The sequence below is a fragment of the Centruroides vittatus genome, unplaced genomic scaffold, assembly GCF_030686945.1.
Source record: "Centruroides vittatus isolate TY-2023 unplaced genomic scaffold, ASM3068694v2 contig_1157, whole genome shotgun sequence".
Taxonomy (NCBI): Eukaryota; Metazoa; Arthropoda; class Arachnida; order Scorpiones; family Buthidae; genus Centruroides; species Centruroides vittatus.
Window position 1 is genome coordinate 36,161 of NW_027120743.1, and position 18,415 is coordinate 54,575.

The following is an 18,415-nucleotide window of genomic DNA, read 5'->3' on the forward strand; positions in this document are numbered from 1 at the left end:
GTATACAGTTTTAAAATAACCAAAACTGAATTTTCAATTTTTTCAACAAAAAACAAATGCAACAATTTTGAAATATAAATTTTGTTAAAGATCCAACAAGAGATAGATTAATATTTATACATATTAAAATCTATATATATATATATATATATACATATACACTTCCTATTACTCAAATAATCAACAAACAAAATATGAATTTTACTTTAGATAACAAATAACTTATTATGAATTATTCATCAAAATAAGTATTAAATGAATAACTTGTGTATGAAATAAGCAATTCAGAAATTTATATGTAATGTATACTCATTCAAACATGACAGATCATGTCCTAGGGTTTTATAGAAAAAAAAATTCTAATATAGTAATTAATAATTAGTTAATGTCATTTGTAATTTATATGATCTAAAGTGACGTTCATTAATGCTAAAACAAATTCTTAAAGAGTTTGACAGGTTGGTTTTTATTTCAGAATTAAAAAATGATCTATTTTAGTATTAATAAACTTCACTTTATAACATGGAGTTGATCATCCTAAATAATTATGATCAAAATATAAAATAATTTTAGCTATTGTAATTTTATAAGTTTTAAACAAAGTTTTCATTTTCTTTATTTCCTCGATTTCACTTCACTGGTTTACTACATCCCAAACCATTCTTCAGCTGAAGACTTTCCACAATTCTAATGCCTAACAAATAAAATGATTTGATTATTTATGTTTGAAACTTAATAATAATAATAATAACTTGACTTTTTATTCTATTATCATAAAACCAAAATAATTGCAATCTTATGAAATAACAACACATACACACACACAAATGAACAATATTTAACACGCATGATATCAAATATGTTTCTTCAGTCAATGATCTTGGCATAATTTGGGATAACAGTCACGTTTAAAAGCCACATAGATAAAATAATAAAATCTCTTGCCATACATCGGGGTATAATTTGGTGTTTTTGTAAACCCGTTTCTTCAAAAACATTACTTGCTCCATTTTCTTTGCAAACTTCCAATCTGTTGTTGACTATGGTTTGCCAATTTGGTCCATGGTGGCCCCCACCCTATTAAACAAAATTTCCAAAGAACTCGATAAAATATATCTGCTTTTAAACAGATTTTGTAACCTCCGCTACACTCAATCTTTGAATGTGGCCAGGTCTAGACTGAGCCTTCCTGATTTTAAAGATAGAATTAAATATTTCGACCTGCTTTTATACTTCAAGTATTTTAATGGTTTTATACAATCTAATTGGCTTTGCTTAAGAGTACCCCAAAGAAATTTACATTACTCTTCATTTATTTACACACCATTTTATAGATTAGCAATTTCACAGCATTCTTATTTTTATTGTATTTTGCAAAATATGTTTAATTTTGATTCCTTTTTACATGTTTCTTACTTTCTGTTTAAAAATATTTGTAAATGAAATTTATACCATGCTTAGTTTTTTGTTGTTTATTCACATTTATATGTTACTTGTTGTTTTGGGCTTGTTTGTTATTTGGGGGCAGAGAACTGTAATCCTTATGTGATAGCCCTTTTCTTATGTATCAATGATAAATAAAATAATTTATATGATTTATATCTTTATATAATTGACGATAAATGGAATAGGTTTATATAAAAATAATATAAGAAAATACTTAATTTGCAATTTCCGATGGCACATTAATTGAAAAATATAAAAAATTCAAGTATCATATACTGTAATTTTCATTAGAAAATAATAACAACTGCTAGTTATCTGTTTCAATTCATGGATACAAGAGCTGTTCAAAAAACACCAAACATTTTAAATAGAACAAAAACTCACGTGAAGTGAAATGCAGCCAGTGTTGTCATTTAGTGGAAAGTTTTGGTAGCACTGTGCCACTTGCTTCATTATACTATCTGCATTAGTCATTGAACCTGCTTGAGTGAATATGTGCACATACTGTCCATCAGATTTCTGACAAACTAAAAATGAAAGTTCTTGAAGAACATGATCAAACAGTCAACAAAGAGTTCTACCCAGAAGTTTTAAGGTATTTGAGGAATGTGTGCAGAAATAGGCCAGAATTATGGGAAAAACCAAGCTTTGATGTTGCATCACAATAATGCACTTGCCATGTGACACTCCTTATCCACAATTGTACAATAAGAAACAAGACACTTGTCATCCACCCACCTTATTTTCTGGGCACACTTCTTCCTGTTTTCTAGGTTGAAAAATCCTTGATAAGACATCATTTTCAAACCACAGAGGAGATAAAGAAAAATGTGATGTGAGACATGCATTCCAGTAGGTGTTCCAATTTTAGAAGAAATGTTGGGAGTGGTATGTTACCAGTAGAGTGTGATAAGGCCTAATAAACTTGTACAAAAGTAAAGTTTTTATAGCAAGTTTGGTTTTTTTTGAACAACCCTCATATATCTTTTGATACATTTAATAATAATTAAAAAGCACACACAAACACTTATATTCTTCTTGCAATAATTCTTTACTGAACTGTTTTCAGTTTTATTCATATGCATACGGTATATCAGGTTCAAAATGACAAAACAGAATGTTCTACACAATGAACATTCAAATGCATGAATATTCCAAATGGATTAATAGATTTTAAAATTCAAAATGCATTTAAACTGTTGTTCCACTAGAGGAGGTGCTTAATATAAATAAAATAAGAATACAAACAGAATAAAAAATATAAAAATAATAATGCTGCAGATAAGAAAAATATATACAATAAGAAAAATAAATAAAATTCATATACACCACATAAGAACAAAAGACATCATTCTCAGAAAGGTGAAAAAAAACCTATACTCACAGTACAAGATATCATATAAAGATCTCAAGGCATACAATAAGGCAGTCTGCATCTTTGTAATTGGACTCCCATCTCCTCATTGCCTTAAAGCTCTCCAGGAGCTCAAGAGATATAATGTGGTGCATGGTAAAAGTGGTATGTGCATCTCAGCTACTTCTAGTTCAACGTCACCCCTGCCTCGTTGTGACCTCAGCTTATGCCATAAGTTGAGCATAAGCTGAGGTCACAACGAGCTTATTCTTTACCACAGTACAGTTATGCTTCCTTAGTATTCTAACAAGCAGCAGAATAATGTACCACTATGTATACCAAACCTAACATCATCCCCATATAATAATAATTTACTAAAACTCATCTGCATAATTTAATGAATTCATAATAATTAATGATTAAAACTAACTAAAAAATTAAATAATGAATTTTAAATTATCAAAACTTTTATCTTGAAAAATATTATTAGCTTGTAAAATCTCAATGCTGAGCAAAACCTCATTTTGAAATATATTTGGTTAGTTGATTACATTTTATTGGTGAAACATCATTTTGGCCATGCTGCACCATAAATTATATTTGGACACAACGTTTTAAAATTTATAGCTTTGTTATAATATATATAAAGATTTTTTAACATTTAGATATAAACATATTTACTCAAATTTCAGCTTTTATCTCATTTAAAACAGATTACAGCATGTATTGTTTGAATTATGCATCATTATTATTAAACCACTTCTTGCCTGAATATATACATTATACTATTATTATACTGTATTTAAACTTACAAGATTATCATACATGAGACTCTATTTTGCTATTTAAACCATTTTTATTAACATATCCCAAAATGCATTTCAGCTATCTTAGCCTTCTTCAATTGCATATAGGTCTAAAATACAGGAAATTGTTTTAAGAAAATACAGAAATATATCATCAACATGCATACCAACACATTTTAAAAAAATCAACAAAACCAGTTAAAATATGGCATTTACAACTATTAAAAGAACCTTAGTCAATCACATTTAACCAAATTAAACCATCAATACATGTAAAAACATGACAACATTCCATGCTTTGGATGTACAATACATGATAAAATAAATGCTACACCATCTAAAATAATCTTCCCTTATATGTGTATTATAATTCACAATATTTCATAATCCTGAGTTGTAGAACTATTCTACAACTTTAAATTTAATACTTAGAAATTTTAAACAAGCAAAACAGCATTTCATGTACACTAATAATGTTTTTAATAATAAAAAATATTACAAGATATACAAGGAAGATTTTAGCTGATAAATAGGAAAAACAAACACTATGTTTATTTATTTAATTTAAAAAATGGAATTTAATGATTTTATCATTTTTTTAGAATTTAAATGCTATTTATTTAATCCACAAAAATGAATAAAAAGCAAAGTACTGATCCATTTCTCTCTTACAGAAATATTTATTTAATAAAACTATAATTATAAGTGCTGATGTAGTCATGTTAGACTTTTCCAGAGTGCCAGAACTAATCAAAACTTAGAACTTAAAATTATATAAATTATTTTGCTATATATGCAACACACAAAACAAATTTTTACAGGAATTCTAACATTTTTAAATATTGATAAATAAAATATCAAAATAAATACTTTTACATACTTAATTGAATATTTCAGTTGCTTGGGTAGAAGAATTGCTTTTTTAGGAATACATTTCTTTTTTTTGGTAGGAGATAAAGGAACTTTCAAGAAATCATCATCATCATCTGATCCAGTAGGAGTATTTTCATTATATATTTGTGGATGTAAATTGCTATGAATTAAAAAATAAAGTCTATTTTAATATAAAAACAAACTATAATTATTTAAATTAAATTTTAGTGAGGTATTTCAAAATTGTGATTCTTGAAAATTACATATGTACAAAGTAAGTGCAAACAATTAACAGAAATAATTAGGGAAACCAAATACATTATACAGTAGTTCTAAATTCAAATTTATTTAATGAATAGAAACATTTATTACAAAATGTTGGTAAGTTACATCAATGTAGAATTTATGAATCACAGCAAATAAAAATAAATGTCTGATATTTTTTAAATGTTTTTTTGTATTTTAATATACAATATTAGTTGTGCCATATATTAATTTAAGAATTTTCTTATTATATCCACTTTAAAGTTTAGTTTTCATGTAACACATTGTTAACTCCCCAGAACTAAATTGACAGATTTGATTACAATGTGGATTGATAACAAAGAATCAATTAATAACAGCTAATATATAGGAAAACAATTAATTTTTAATAAACAAGAGTGAGAAATTGAATGAAAATGGTTGATTATGATTAATTTATCAACAAGTTCTTAAACAATAACTAGTATTCAACAAGAAATGTATACACGAAACAATGACAGATTAACAAAAAAATTATCCTCAAAAAACTACTTTCTACCAATCATAAATCAACACATCTAATGTTGCTAAAATACACCTAAGAAGAGGAACTTACTCTGTTTTTATTTATAATCATTTCTTTTTGTTTTGTTGCATTTATTTTGAAGATTTTATTCAGTTTTGGACAATGTTCTTACTCCCAACCATGGGAAAAAATCTGTTAAAGTATTTTACCATTACTGTCTATCTTCCTTGAGAACACTATTAATCATATGGCAATATAATGTTAGAAATGAATAGCCAAATTACTATTTAATCATTATGATCATTATATAAATAAGCAATTTGTTACTTCTAGGAAATTTACTGTCAAGAAGGGAAACAAAAAAATGTTTAGGCAAAAACATGTAAATGAAGTAGGCAGCAACTACAATTTTACTTTTTCAAATGGATGTAAGCAAATGGGAGTAAAGGGTGGACCATGGTATATTCTAGCAATGTTATATTTTGTTACACTATACTAATGTTTTTGTACAGACATTTCTTGTTGAAAACTAATCATTATTTGGAAAATTTGTTAAATTAATTATGGAATAATAACCATTGTTGTTTGATTTTTCACTGTTGTTTATTAAAAATTGTTTAACATTTTTTTCCCTCATATTTTATTGTATTTTCTTATTGTGTATATTAGCAGTTATTGACACATGGAATGGTCAGATCTGCCTCTGTAAAGGATCCTAAAGTAATATTTAGCTCTAGGGAGTTAACACTGTGTTGTGCAAAAACTAAACTTTACTATTTGTTGAAGTGGCAGATTCTATGTCACAGCAGGTAGTATCCCTAGAATTTTCCATAATAATAATAATGCTCTAGTGACATTGTTTATTTATTACTAAGCATTTGATTTCAATACAAAAATCTGTAATGTATATGAAATACAAGAAAAATTCAATTATCTGTCACTCTCTGTTAACTATCAGAATGCTAAAGTCAGTTTTGGAGAGTAGTGTTACTATATTTTTTTTTATTTTTGCTATTGACATAATGAAGTATAGTACATACTGTTTGCAGACCTATTTCTGTACTGTATGCTAGTATTACATTACATATAAATATGGCTCTGTACAATAAATAAACAATTAGTTGATTGTACAATACTGTGCATATAAGGATTGCATATTAATTGTTTTGTAAATGAATATTTCTGTATTAGTAAAGGGAGTTCTGTTATCAGTCTATTATCATATCTGTCATGACCTCAGACCCAACCTTGTAAGGATGTTAGTTTATACTGTTGTTCATTATAGTTATTCTCAATACAGATAACTGATATGCTATTTTATGTTGACCTATTATAATGTCTGACCTATTATGATTAATTATCATGTACAGAGAATTGCCTTATCCAAAATAGCTTTACTATTTTGTCCTTTAAAACTGTATTTGAGAGTATATTAAAAGGTTTCTTACTTGTAATTTACGAAAACACATAGTTGACCAGAACTAAAAAACCAAGCTTATTATACTCCTGGCATATGTAATTAACACTTTCCAAGGTGCTTATAGGAGTATAATAAGCCTGGTTCATTAGTTCTGGTTAACTGCTTTTTGTAAATTGTATTTGAGAGTATTTGTAACAAGAATTTGTCTGAAATAAGGCTTTATATTCTGTGGTTTTTGATGAATGATTTTTACAGTTTGGTTCCATTTGTGTTTACAGTCCATCTGAGTACATACATATCAAACTGATATGATTTATTATATTCACTATTAGATAGTGAACTTATCAAGAATTGTTGCATTTTCTGAAATTTCTCTGTATTGATAACTTTATTTCAAACTGCAAAGTAAATAGTTCTAGTCAAGAGATTCAAATGCTGTCATAGGCCTAGATTAAACATTTTACTAATATCTGAAAATTACCATAAATTTTGTATACAGTACAATTATTACAGATGCTTAATAAATATCATGAATATATTTTACTATAATTTTTTTACTCTTTTAAGGAAGCCTTGATGTTTTATTGATAAATTCAGAAGACAGAAATGATAGATATTGCTAACATAAATGTTTTTCTTGACTTTTTTGATTAAAAAAAAAATTTAATTGTATCATTCAAATCTAAGGTTAAGATGTTTTGCTATATTTGGAAAGAATTTTCGTTTAGAAGAATGCACTCACAATGACAGTTTATGTCTTTTGTTGTAATATATTTTTGTTAATTTTAAAAATGAAAATTTTTAAGTATTATATCAAAGTTCATTTTTGCACATAATTTTATATGAAAATTTAATAATTTCATTATTAAATAATTTTTGTTCTATTTATTTTAAAATTATATTAACATACATGATTAAATAATTACTGGAAAAAAATATATAGTAACTTACTTGATTTGTAAATCTTCAATTTCATTAAAATCAACGTTCTGTGGTATATTTTCATTGAAATTATTTTCTGGTTCATGTTTATCTGTTCATTAATAATCAATATTAAGCACAGTTCATAAGATCATAAAATAAAAAAATTTATGTTTTCTCATGAAATTTGAATAATTTGTCACAACATATGCATAATTAATCAATCATGCCTCTATGTCCTTAATACTATTTTAAATTATTACTTCTACTAGGGGACTTCCATATATTAACTTCCATATTCATGCATAATTGTTTAATATTTTGATCATCAATATCAAGCTCTGTAAAAGTCTTATAATGCCATAAAGTTTCTTTGATAATCTGGCTAAATGTCATACATTCAGCTTCAACTGCTTAAATCACAATTTATTAGTATTTTGAGCCAAGCTAATATAAAAACATCCTTTGAATGATTTCTCTAATCAGTATCACAAAAACTTTGAAAATATAATTGCTTCATATACAAGTATAAAAGCAATTATATCACATATTATAAGTATATCATAGAAAGATCTTATATGCCTTGGATATACTGTGTGATTCTTCTAACTTCTAATAGATTTCTCTGATATATTTGTTCATTGTACTAACCATTTCTTCTGCATTTGTTATGATAGATGTAAATAAGACTTCAAACAGCTTTTTGAAAGATATCTTTTATTCTTTAATATTTTATAATTTAATGATAATTGATGTTTTTGATCTATAGTCAATATATTATAATTCTAGAATAATGCTGTGTTTTAAATCCAAAATTTAGATTCCACTTTAAATTACATTACTGTGTAAAAATATTGTTTAAATAATAAATCAATAAAATATCATAAGTCAGAATATAAACATCCAAACCCAATAGTTATATATTAAAGCCAAATGATTCTGGATTATATTGGGCTCTATAATTATTACCATTATTAATTAAATTTTAAGTAATTTGGCACTAGAGGAGAGGATTAGGCACTATCCCTCGCTAAATTTAATAATTATAACTAAATTAATATTTTAATAATTAATTTAGAAGGTTCTGAAAGAAAAGAATTAGCCCAAAGTGGTATTTGAACCTGTAACTCCCACTTAATGTGAGGTCATATTGCCAGTTAATGCTACCCTGACTTTTGTTTGATCCTCATTTACAGAACTTATTAATTTAGATAGAACCATACTTGGTTACTTAGAATTTAATTAATAATACTAGTAGTAATATAGCCCAATATAATCTGGCTTTAATCCATATATTTGTTGATTATTTTCTGAGAGAATATCACTCCATTATTAATAAAACTAGAAAAAAAGTACTCAATTATATAAATTTTAAATGAACTTAAATTATCCAACTCAATATATTCTTATCTGGATTTTAAATTCTATACAAAGTTAAAAAAAAAAAAAAATTATTATAGATATTATGCAAGCTCAGCAGCATATTAATAAAGATAACTGCTTATTTCAGAAACACTGAGTTCCTGAAATAAGCAGTTATCTTTACACCACAACTCATCTGAACACACCAAAAAAAAACGTAAGGTCGTCTGTCCAGTAACATAAAATTAAAACAATTACATGTTGTGTTCAGTGTTACATAACAGTCCAGTTTACAGAGGAGTTAACTCTCTATTTCAGGAATTTAACACATTTAATTAAAGTTCTTTACTAGTCTTATATTTCGAATGTTTGAATTATTTTGGAAAGCAAAACTAACTTTTACTATTAAATGTTTACATTCTCTTACAAGAACATTTTCAGCTCAATTTTAAAAATGGAATATAGTTTGTTATCAAGCATGTTATATCAAATAATTTTAAATCTGAATTTCTTTCAGGTTCAAATCTGAATATAGTTCATTTGTAAGCTTGAAATACTGAATCAATCTCAAACTTCAAATTTTCTAACTTAACCATATGAAATTATATTATTAAAATATTACATTATAACATCAAGACAACTTTAATATTAAAACTCTTATTATATGTTAATATTTTTAATTAAACTTATCATGTAACTTATTTACTAGAAATATAGTATTAAATGTGTTTGATATGTCTGCTCATCTACTGTCCAATGTTACAGAATCATGGGCATTAATTATCCTAAGCTAAAATATGTATATTGCATTGCTCTATTACTCACATGTCAGATCATTTTTCAGCCCATCTTTTTATAATTAGACTGTTCTTCCAATCTACATGGACTTCACTACCTAATGCCCATTGCATCAACAAAATATATTCTGCATTTTATTTTCCAATTATAATAAGAAATTATTTCAAACTAGATATATGATGTATTCTAAAGATATATTCCATTTAGTACAGATTTTAAAAATATAACCATATTATTTTGAAAAAATATTCAGGAAAAATTATAGACACTGATATATAAGCATATCCACTATATTTATTATTTTACAAAAATCCATTAAATCAATTTCTAATTTATTTTTCAATAATAATATAATATATGTTTCTTCAATAGCTGACTTAAAAAAATTTAGAAGTTTCTAAATAGTTAATAAGTGTCATACAGTCAGTAAATTGTTAATTTACTCCCTTGTAACTAAGTTCCACATCTAAATGAGATTTACACATTATACAGTTATTATTTCCATTAATTTAAATCACTAATATAAGAATAGTAGATTAGTAAAACTTTAAATAATTTATGATTATTCGGTTAAAACATTTAATTCAAATTGCATCAATGTATTTGATGCCAAAGCACGATAAACCTGAGTCGTAATATATCATTTACAAGAAATATATATTTCTGAAACAAAATAATAACACATTTTTGAAAAATTTTGAAGATTTCTTCATATGTATTAATAAAGCTAATTTTTAGATTTTGAATTGTTAAAAATTAATTTGTAAATTGAAAGTATTAATTGTTGTTATTTGAAATTACCTTCAAGATTATCATTTATAATTTCTGGAAAACTTCTATTTATTGCTTCATTTGATGATTTCTTAAAATAAATTATTTTATTCTGTAAGCATAATAAACAAACATAAAATAAAGTATATTTTCAATTAAAATAAAATATATTAATCCAAACAATTAAAATTTTTACTAATACAAAATTTAAACAATAAAATGAAAATTGAATCATAGGGTAGATGTACCAGTTTTGGCCAGTGTAGTACCAGTTCTGGCCAGAAAACAAATTTAACTTAAAAATATAATCACAAATGAAACAAACTTTTATTGTTAACAGTGTGAACAGTTAACAATAAAAGTTTGTTTCATTGGACAGATTTGAATATATGGTGATTATATTTTTAAGTTAAATTTGTTTTCTGGCCAGAACTGGTACACTGGCCAAAACTGGTACATCTACCCTACTTAATAATATAAAATAAAAATATATACTGGTACTATAAATTTGTATATTTCAATTTATAACATTTAAATTTTTGAAACTAAATGTGTTTATTACTATTATTACTTAATAACTTGTAAAAGTTACATTATAATTATGATGATGTTTGATTTTTACAAAGTTTATGTTAGAAATAACTTAAAATTTCTTTATGATCAAATATAAAATGGATCTTTATATATTTCTTATACTGTTTATATTATATCTTACACATTTAATATAATAAACATAAGATTTTACTTTTGAGGGATCATCCAGTATTGCTTGTTTTCCATTACCATTCGATTCCATCATCTGTTTAACAAAATATCAAAACAAATGAATAATTGTTTTATTAAACTTCTACACTCAAAGAACACTGGGATGAAATCAATCACGTACCTGGAACCTGTTACCGGTGTGGGTGATACGGTGGTACATGTTCTATTTTGTTCTACGTTCCATTGCTTGTTTTTTGTATCGCCCGAGGAAGAACTATTTTTGTTCAAACATTTGCGTTATATTTATCTGTCGTATCACCCACACCAGTAATGGGTTCCAGGTACGTGACTAATTGTTTTATTAATTGAAAAATGTGGTAATCATTTACGGTCAAACCTGTTCATCTCAAATCTCACAGGAACGAGAAAAAGAATTGGAAATAGGTTTCGGGATATAGAGGTTCCCACACAATAAACGGTAACAGGTCAATTGGCAGTACGGTATGTTACTACTATGGAAAGTACAGTATATACCTGTATCGGGTATAAATAAAACATTTTGACATACCTTAACAGAAATGGTTTGTCAGTATTTTCCAACACCCGACTTTCTTCGGTCAATAAGATGCAAGCCAAACTGGCAGTCAAAGAAAAGCAGCATTAATTGCAACCATGTACCATATTGCAAGAGATGTTTCTCAACTACAGTTTATATTATCGAAATACAGTTGCCGAGCTTTGAATTTGTAATTGGTACTTCACTCCATCATTTGAGATTGAGAGAATATTATTGACATAAACATGGAAAATGCATTAAATTTAAGTTGAAAATGCGGGAGAAATAATAAATTTCGAGATAGACAGGTTCAATTGTATAACATACCATTTAATTTCGAATAAAAAATCCTAATGTTAAAACTATTAATGTGTAATTATAATTAAACATTAACTATAATTATATAATCTGATTAATTCAAGTTATAATGCATAACATAGTACATAATATTGTTTATTTGTTTTGTGATAATTTAGTTTAGATATAATTCAAATTAAAACTAAATTTTAAAACATTTACAATTAAAATTTTACATATTTCTTCAATTCTCATTTTTATATTTATTTCAAATGCAAAATATCATTAACAAAACTAATGTTTACATACCAATACCAAATTTATCGTCTGCTGCTTAAATAAAGGCGGGAAAAGATACTGTACAACCAATTCTTATTCGCCAAATAAGGGGGGAAAATCATTATTAAATATTATATTATTATTATTATTAAATATTAATGTTATAATAAAATAATTTTAACTAATAATAATAATTTAAATTTTTTTTTTAACGCTTTTCACTCTGGGGCACTAGATGGCCTCTTTTACAAGTTAGTAAGCCCATTATGGGTTCGGCCAGGTCCACAATGTCCATTTCTGGTTGCAATGCCTCCACTACGCCAGTGCCCGCCACGATCTGAACGTGTCCAGGAATATTGATCTGGACCACGTTCGAACGTTGATTCCCATTTACGAGCCTCCGACCACCATCACGTGATGGGGCTTGAGAATTACGTCACTCGCACAGTCACTCCACTCACCAATGAGTGCAGTCTAGTCGGAGAAAGAGTCGAAAAGGCTAGTATCTCCATATAAAACCGGAAGAGAAGAAGGTCCACAATGGGGCGGCCGGGTGTTGAGGGTCGGGGCCCGATATATCCGGACAGACCACCCCGAAAAATTCCTAGAGTTTTTCGACCCGTCCGGATTTGATCCCCCGATTAAAGTGGCTAGAAAATATTTTGTAGCCACTTTACCCTCGATCTCCCAAAGCGATAAGCGGCCATTTTAACTATTCGGCTATGCGGCCGCTTATTTTTTCATGGTAGATACTTTCCTAAAAAAATAGCGAAAAAAGATACTGTATAGAAAAATAAGATTGGTTCCAGATCTTAAAAAACTAGTAAAAATAATATAATAAACCAGTGGCGTGCCGTGACATTTGATGACAGGGAAGCTGTGTTTCTGTAAGAAACCGACTTCCAGGGGCAATCAGTTAATTGCGCGTCAGTGTTGGTCTAGGGTAGTGGTTCTTAACCTTTTTATACTCGCCGCCCACCAAATATTTCATAATTTTTTTGTGACCCCCATTTTTTAATAATAATTTATATTTGATAATTTGATAATTTATCTATAATAAATTGATTTTTTTATTATTGCTTTATTTTTTATATAATAAATGTAAATCATAACTTTATTATTTCATTATCTATTTAAATAACATTCAAACTTCACAATTAAACATGAAAACTCATTAATTTTTAACAGAAAATAAAATAAGAAACATGTCGATAAATCGATCCAATGTCGATGCTAAAACTAAACTAAAACTAAAACGCCCACTTGTCGTAAGGATTTTGCATATCTTTTGCAAAAATATTTAAATTTTCAAAGCCTACTATTTTTCCTAATTATTTTTAAAATTCCAAGCATTAATAGTTTCTTAAAATTGCTTTGGAATAAAAGAAGTAAATACTGCGGTGTAAGTAGCATATTTACATTTATTTCTTCTGTACTAACAAAGTTGTATGTAGGAAGAAATACAAAATAAATAAATAAAAACTAAATAGGAAAACTTTATCTTTCTTATTTCACTTTTCAATACGATATTCGGATTATACATCAATTTTCTTTTTATTATATTCTGAAGGAAATTTTGCATAATTTGGCGGCCCCCGGCAAACTTCTTATGGACCCCCAGGGGCCGCGGCCCCCTGTTAAGAATCACTGGTCTAGGGTCCATTCGTATTCATTTGTTCGATAAGCCAGTAAAAACTGTAGTCTTCTCTAAATGTATTTTTACTATCACAATTACATTCTGAATCGCTAGCCACGATATAAGGGCTAAAATTAAAAATAAATTATAAAAACTTACTCGGTGAAATAAAATGTGCGATGGATATACATACCTGGTACAATGTATTGTTCGATTGTATTAATATACTTTTAAAGAAAATTATAATTAAAATATAGCTTTGTAAAGAAACGTACATAAAAATAACATAAAATAGTCTTTACTTTTTAAATCTTAAAACAATCCACTTAGTCAAATATCTTGATACGAGTAGCTAATGGATGGAACTAGTGCCGGTCCAGGTAGGTGTGTAGTGAGTGTGTGCGTGCCAAATCCCGAGGGTGCCGATACCGGTCAATGTCAAATGCCTCTTTTGTCGCATCACTAGTATATCTCAAAGGACGCCACAGGGCTGTTGTAAATTTTAAACGTTTCTCACCGTAGCTGTAAAAATCTAACTATGTTAAACTTAATAGTCATTCGTTTTCTAACTAATTCGTTTTAATACCAGGTGTACACGGAAATCAGTTTCCCACTGTACTGAGCGAGTGATTGGTTCTGTTAAGCTTTTGTTGAAGTAAAATTCTGGCTCTTTCAACAGGGTTTTATTTATGTCCCCATTCCCTAATCTCTTAATTATTTATTCACTTCTTAAGTAGAAATAAGTCGAAACCAGTTACTTTGTACCTGAATATCTGTAGTCTTGGGAAAACAGTGGAAAGACAAATTTTTATGACAACGGATATATAAATCGTAAATTTAAGGAAAATAAATTCTAGAGCTTTTTTTTGTACCATTGTATGTACTGTACGTCTCATTCATTAAATTTGGTTGTAAATGATGCTGCCAAAGTAACAGTTAATTTTTAACACTGTACTAGAATTGTACACGTTTTTTCTGCATCCCCTTACAGATGGGACATACTAAATCGTAATATCACCGGTTTAACATCGAAATCCGTAAGTAATATAAGATGGGAGAGCGGAATAAACGCAGAATAAATATATCAAATATTTTAATGGAGTTTTTTTAAACTCCCGTCAACTATACAGAACTATCATAAAAACGTGCCAGTAAACTCCTATCGGTTGGGTTGTTATAAATCTAGTCTAGAGTGAACAACCCTTTTTATAACATGGGCCAGAATAAATTTTACGTTTTTTTCCGCGCCGTAGTAGTTAATTGACGCCTTCTTGTGACTCGTAATTTTTTTAGTCTGCAAATATGAAATAAATAAATAAAAAGTTAATTACTACATTTATTTCTCTTATCGTTTTCGAAAATTACAAAGAATTGGAAAAATAACTATTAATTAGTTATTTTTCCAATTTAATAATCTATTAAAGATCTCGCGGGCAGGATAGAAACTTTTCGCCAGCCGTAGCTGGCCCGCGGGTTGCCCGCCGTTGATCTAGTCTGCTCGTGATTCACATAATCGGGCGAGGGTGGCCGAATATTTAGCAGGCGGCTAACAGCCCACAACCGCTCCGGGATATAAAGTCGCGTACTCTTTACGCGTGTGTCGCTTCTACCAGCTAAACCGTGACGTTTGTGTCATGTAAAGCGCATGCGCCAATGCCTATAATCTGGCTGCTTGGAAGTTGACAGGCAGGCGGATAACAGTCCACAACCGCTCCGGGATATAAAGCTGTACTCTTTGCGAGTGTGTCGCTTCTACCAGCTAATCCGGGTGAGGTTGGTGCACTGTAAACCGCATGTGCTAATGCCTATATAATCTGGCTGATTGGAGACTGACCCGGTTTCGACATTCCTTCCGCCACCGAATTATTCGAATATACAATAGCAATCTTATCGTTTTTTTTCACATGTAGTATAGAAATTTGTAAAAGATACATAATGCAGTTATAATAAAATATTAATTTTAATTAATGCAAAGTACGTTAAAATATGAAAATTTATATTTTATAAAATTCAAGGGAAGGTCATTGGAAGGTGGAATCGGCGCTTCCATCGCTTCCAATGACGGCACGCCACTGTAATAAACCATTTTATTTATAAAAAAAAATGCATGGCACCATCTACAGTATTAACATATTTTGTTCTAAAAGCCCACCAGTGGCCAAGCGATCTTTGTTCACTGAACACTGGGAGTTCGGTCGTGGGTTCGCCCCTCGCTCGGACGTGAAGTTTTCCGGGTTTTCTCCACGTCTAACTCCTAAATAAGGGCCAGATTCCCATTAAAAAAGACCTCCCGGAAGGCATCACCTCCTAGGCGGATCGCCCAAGTGTTGCGTTGCCATAAACAATAAACAAACCATTTTGTTCTAAAAACTTTTTATATTTTTTAATTGCTATAAAATGGCAAAAGGCTTAATTTTGAGAGTAGGGATGAGTTTTATGAAAAAGTATAAATGTTAGTAACGAATAAAATCTTCATTAAGTCCTACTCTTCTCGATATAGGACACACGACCCCTATCTATCTCCCCACTCCTTAGACCTTTCATACCAAAATTTAATAGCATCAATGCCCCTCATATACAAGCCATCATGCCAAATTTTGTTTCTTAATGTTTACCCCATCCTGAGATATTAAGCAAAATAGACGCCAACACACCAGTGGCATGCCGTGACATTTGATGACAGGGAAATTGTGTTTTTGTGAGAAGCCGACTTCCAAGGGCAATCAGTTAATTGCACGTCAGTGATGGTCTAGGGCAGGGATGGGCAACCTGCGGCCTGCATTCATATATTTTGCTGCCCGCGACGCGTAAAATGTAAATAAATATATCAATTTCCTAGCTTAAGGAAGTATGCAGCAAAAATTCAAACGTTATTTTTTACAACTTATGTGACGAACATTTAAAACTAGCAGTGACGAATATTTAACCAAATATTTCCAATATATTACGTTTACATCAGTTCCAGAAGCTAAATTAAGTATACCGATATTAATTTATAATTATATATGAATAAATAATTCTGATTTACCAACATTTTTTTTCTCTTTCTCTTGTATGCGGCCCGCATCAGTTCAAGTCTTAAAATGCGGCCCTTACATAGAAAAAGGTTGCCCATCCCTGGTCTAGAGTCCATTCGTATTCATTTGTTCGATAAGCCAGTAAAAACTGTAGACTTCTCTAAATGTATTTTTAATATCACAATTACATTCTGAATCGCTAGCCACGATATAAGGGCTAAAATTAAAAATAAATTATAAAAACTTACTCGGTGAAATAAAATGTGCGGTGGATATACATACCTGGTACAATATATTGTTCAATTGTATTAATATACTTTTAAAGAAAATTACAATTAAACGTAGCTTTGTAAAGAAACGTACGTAAAAATAACATAAAATATTCTTTACTTTTTAAATTTTAAAACAATCCACTTAGTCAAATAGCTCGGTACGAGTGGCTAATGGATAGAATCAGAGACGGTCCAGGTAGATGTGCAGTGTGTGCGTGCCAAATCCCGAGGGTGCCGATACCAGTCAATGTCAAATGCCTCTTGTGTATCACTAGTGTACCTCAAAGAACGCGACAGGGTGGTTGTAAATTTTAAACGTTTCTCACCATAGCTGTAAAAATCTAAATATGTTAAACTTAATACTAAGTAGATTGTCCGTCATTTGTTTTCTAACTAATTCGTTTTAGAACCAGTGTCCACGAAAATTTCCAAAATTTACAACTTTTTAGTCACTCTCATTGAACTGGAAAAATTTCTGTCTTTATTATCTAATATTACGAAGAAATCAGTCCCCGCTGTACTCGGCTAGAGATTGATTCGGTTAAGCTTTTATTTAAGTAAAATTCTGGCTCTTTCGGCAGGGTTTTATTTATGTCCCCAATTCCCTAATCTCTTAATTATTTAATTACTTCTTAAGTAGAAATAAGTTGAAACCAGTTACTTTCTACCTAAATATTTGTAGCCTTGGGAAAAAAGTGGAAAGACAAATTTTTATGACAACAGATACATAAATCGTAAATTTAAGGAAAATAAATTCTGCACGCAGGCGGCTAACAGCCCAGAACCAGTCCGGGATAGAATCATTGGAAGCGTTATACGTGTGTAGCTTCCACCAGCTAAACCGTGTGAGGTTGGTGCTCTGTAAAGCGCATGCGCCAATGCCTATAATCTAGCTGTTTGGAAGCTGACCCGGTTTCGACAATACAGACTTCCACTCCACCACTGATATTCGAATATACAATAGCAATCTTATCGTTTATTTCACATGTAGTATAGAAATTTGTAATAAGATACATAATGCAATTATAATAAAATATTAATTTTAATTAATTCAAGCTACGTTAAAATATGAAAATTTATATTTTAGAAAATACAAGGAAAGCTGCGCGTCCACCGCTTCCAATGACGGCACG

The 18,415-nt window shown here is 29.1% G+C and overlaps 1 protein-coding gene across 1 annotated transcript; it reads right to left on the bottom strand.

Annotated features, from left to right (window-relative positions):
* Positions 1 to 283: 283 nt before the first annotated feature.
* On the bottom strand, positions 284 to 12,446 carry LOC136979633 (uncharacterized). The gene is made up of 6 exons (XM_067275655.1): positions 12,388 to 12,446; positions 11,266 to 11,319; positions 10,551 to 10,632; positions 7,620 to 7,701; positions 4,487 to 4,639; positions 284 to 694 (listed from the first exon to the last, which is right to left on the bottom strand). The coding sequence occupies exons 2-6, from the start codon at positions 11,317 to 11,319 to the stop codon at positions 688 to 690; spliced, it is 378 nt and encodes a 125-aa protein (XP_067131756.1). The 5' UTR covers positions 12,388 to 12,446; the 3' UTR covers positions 284 to 687.
* Positions 12,447 to 18,415: the final 5,969 nt, after the last annotated feature.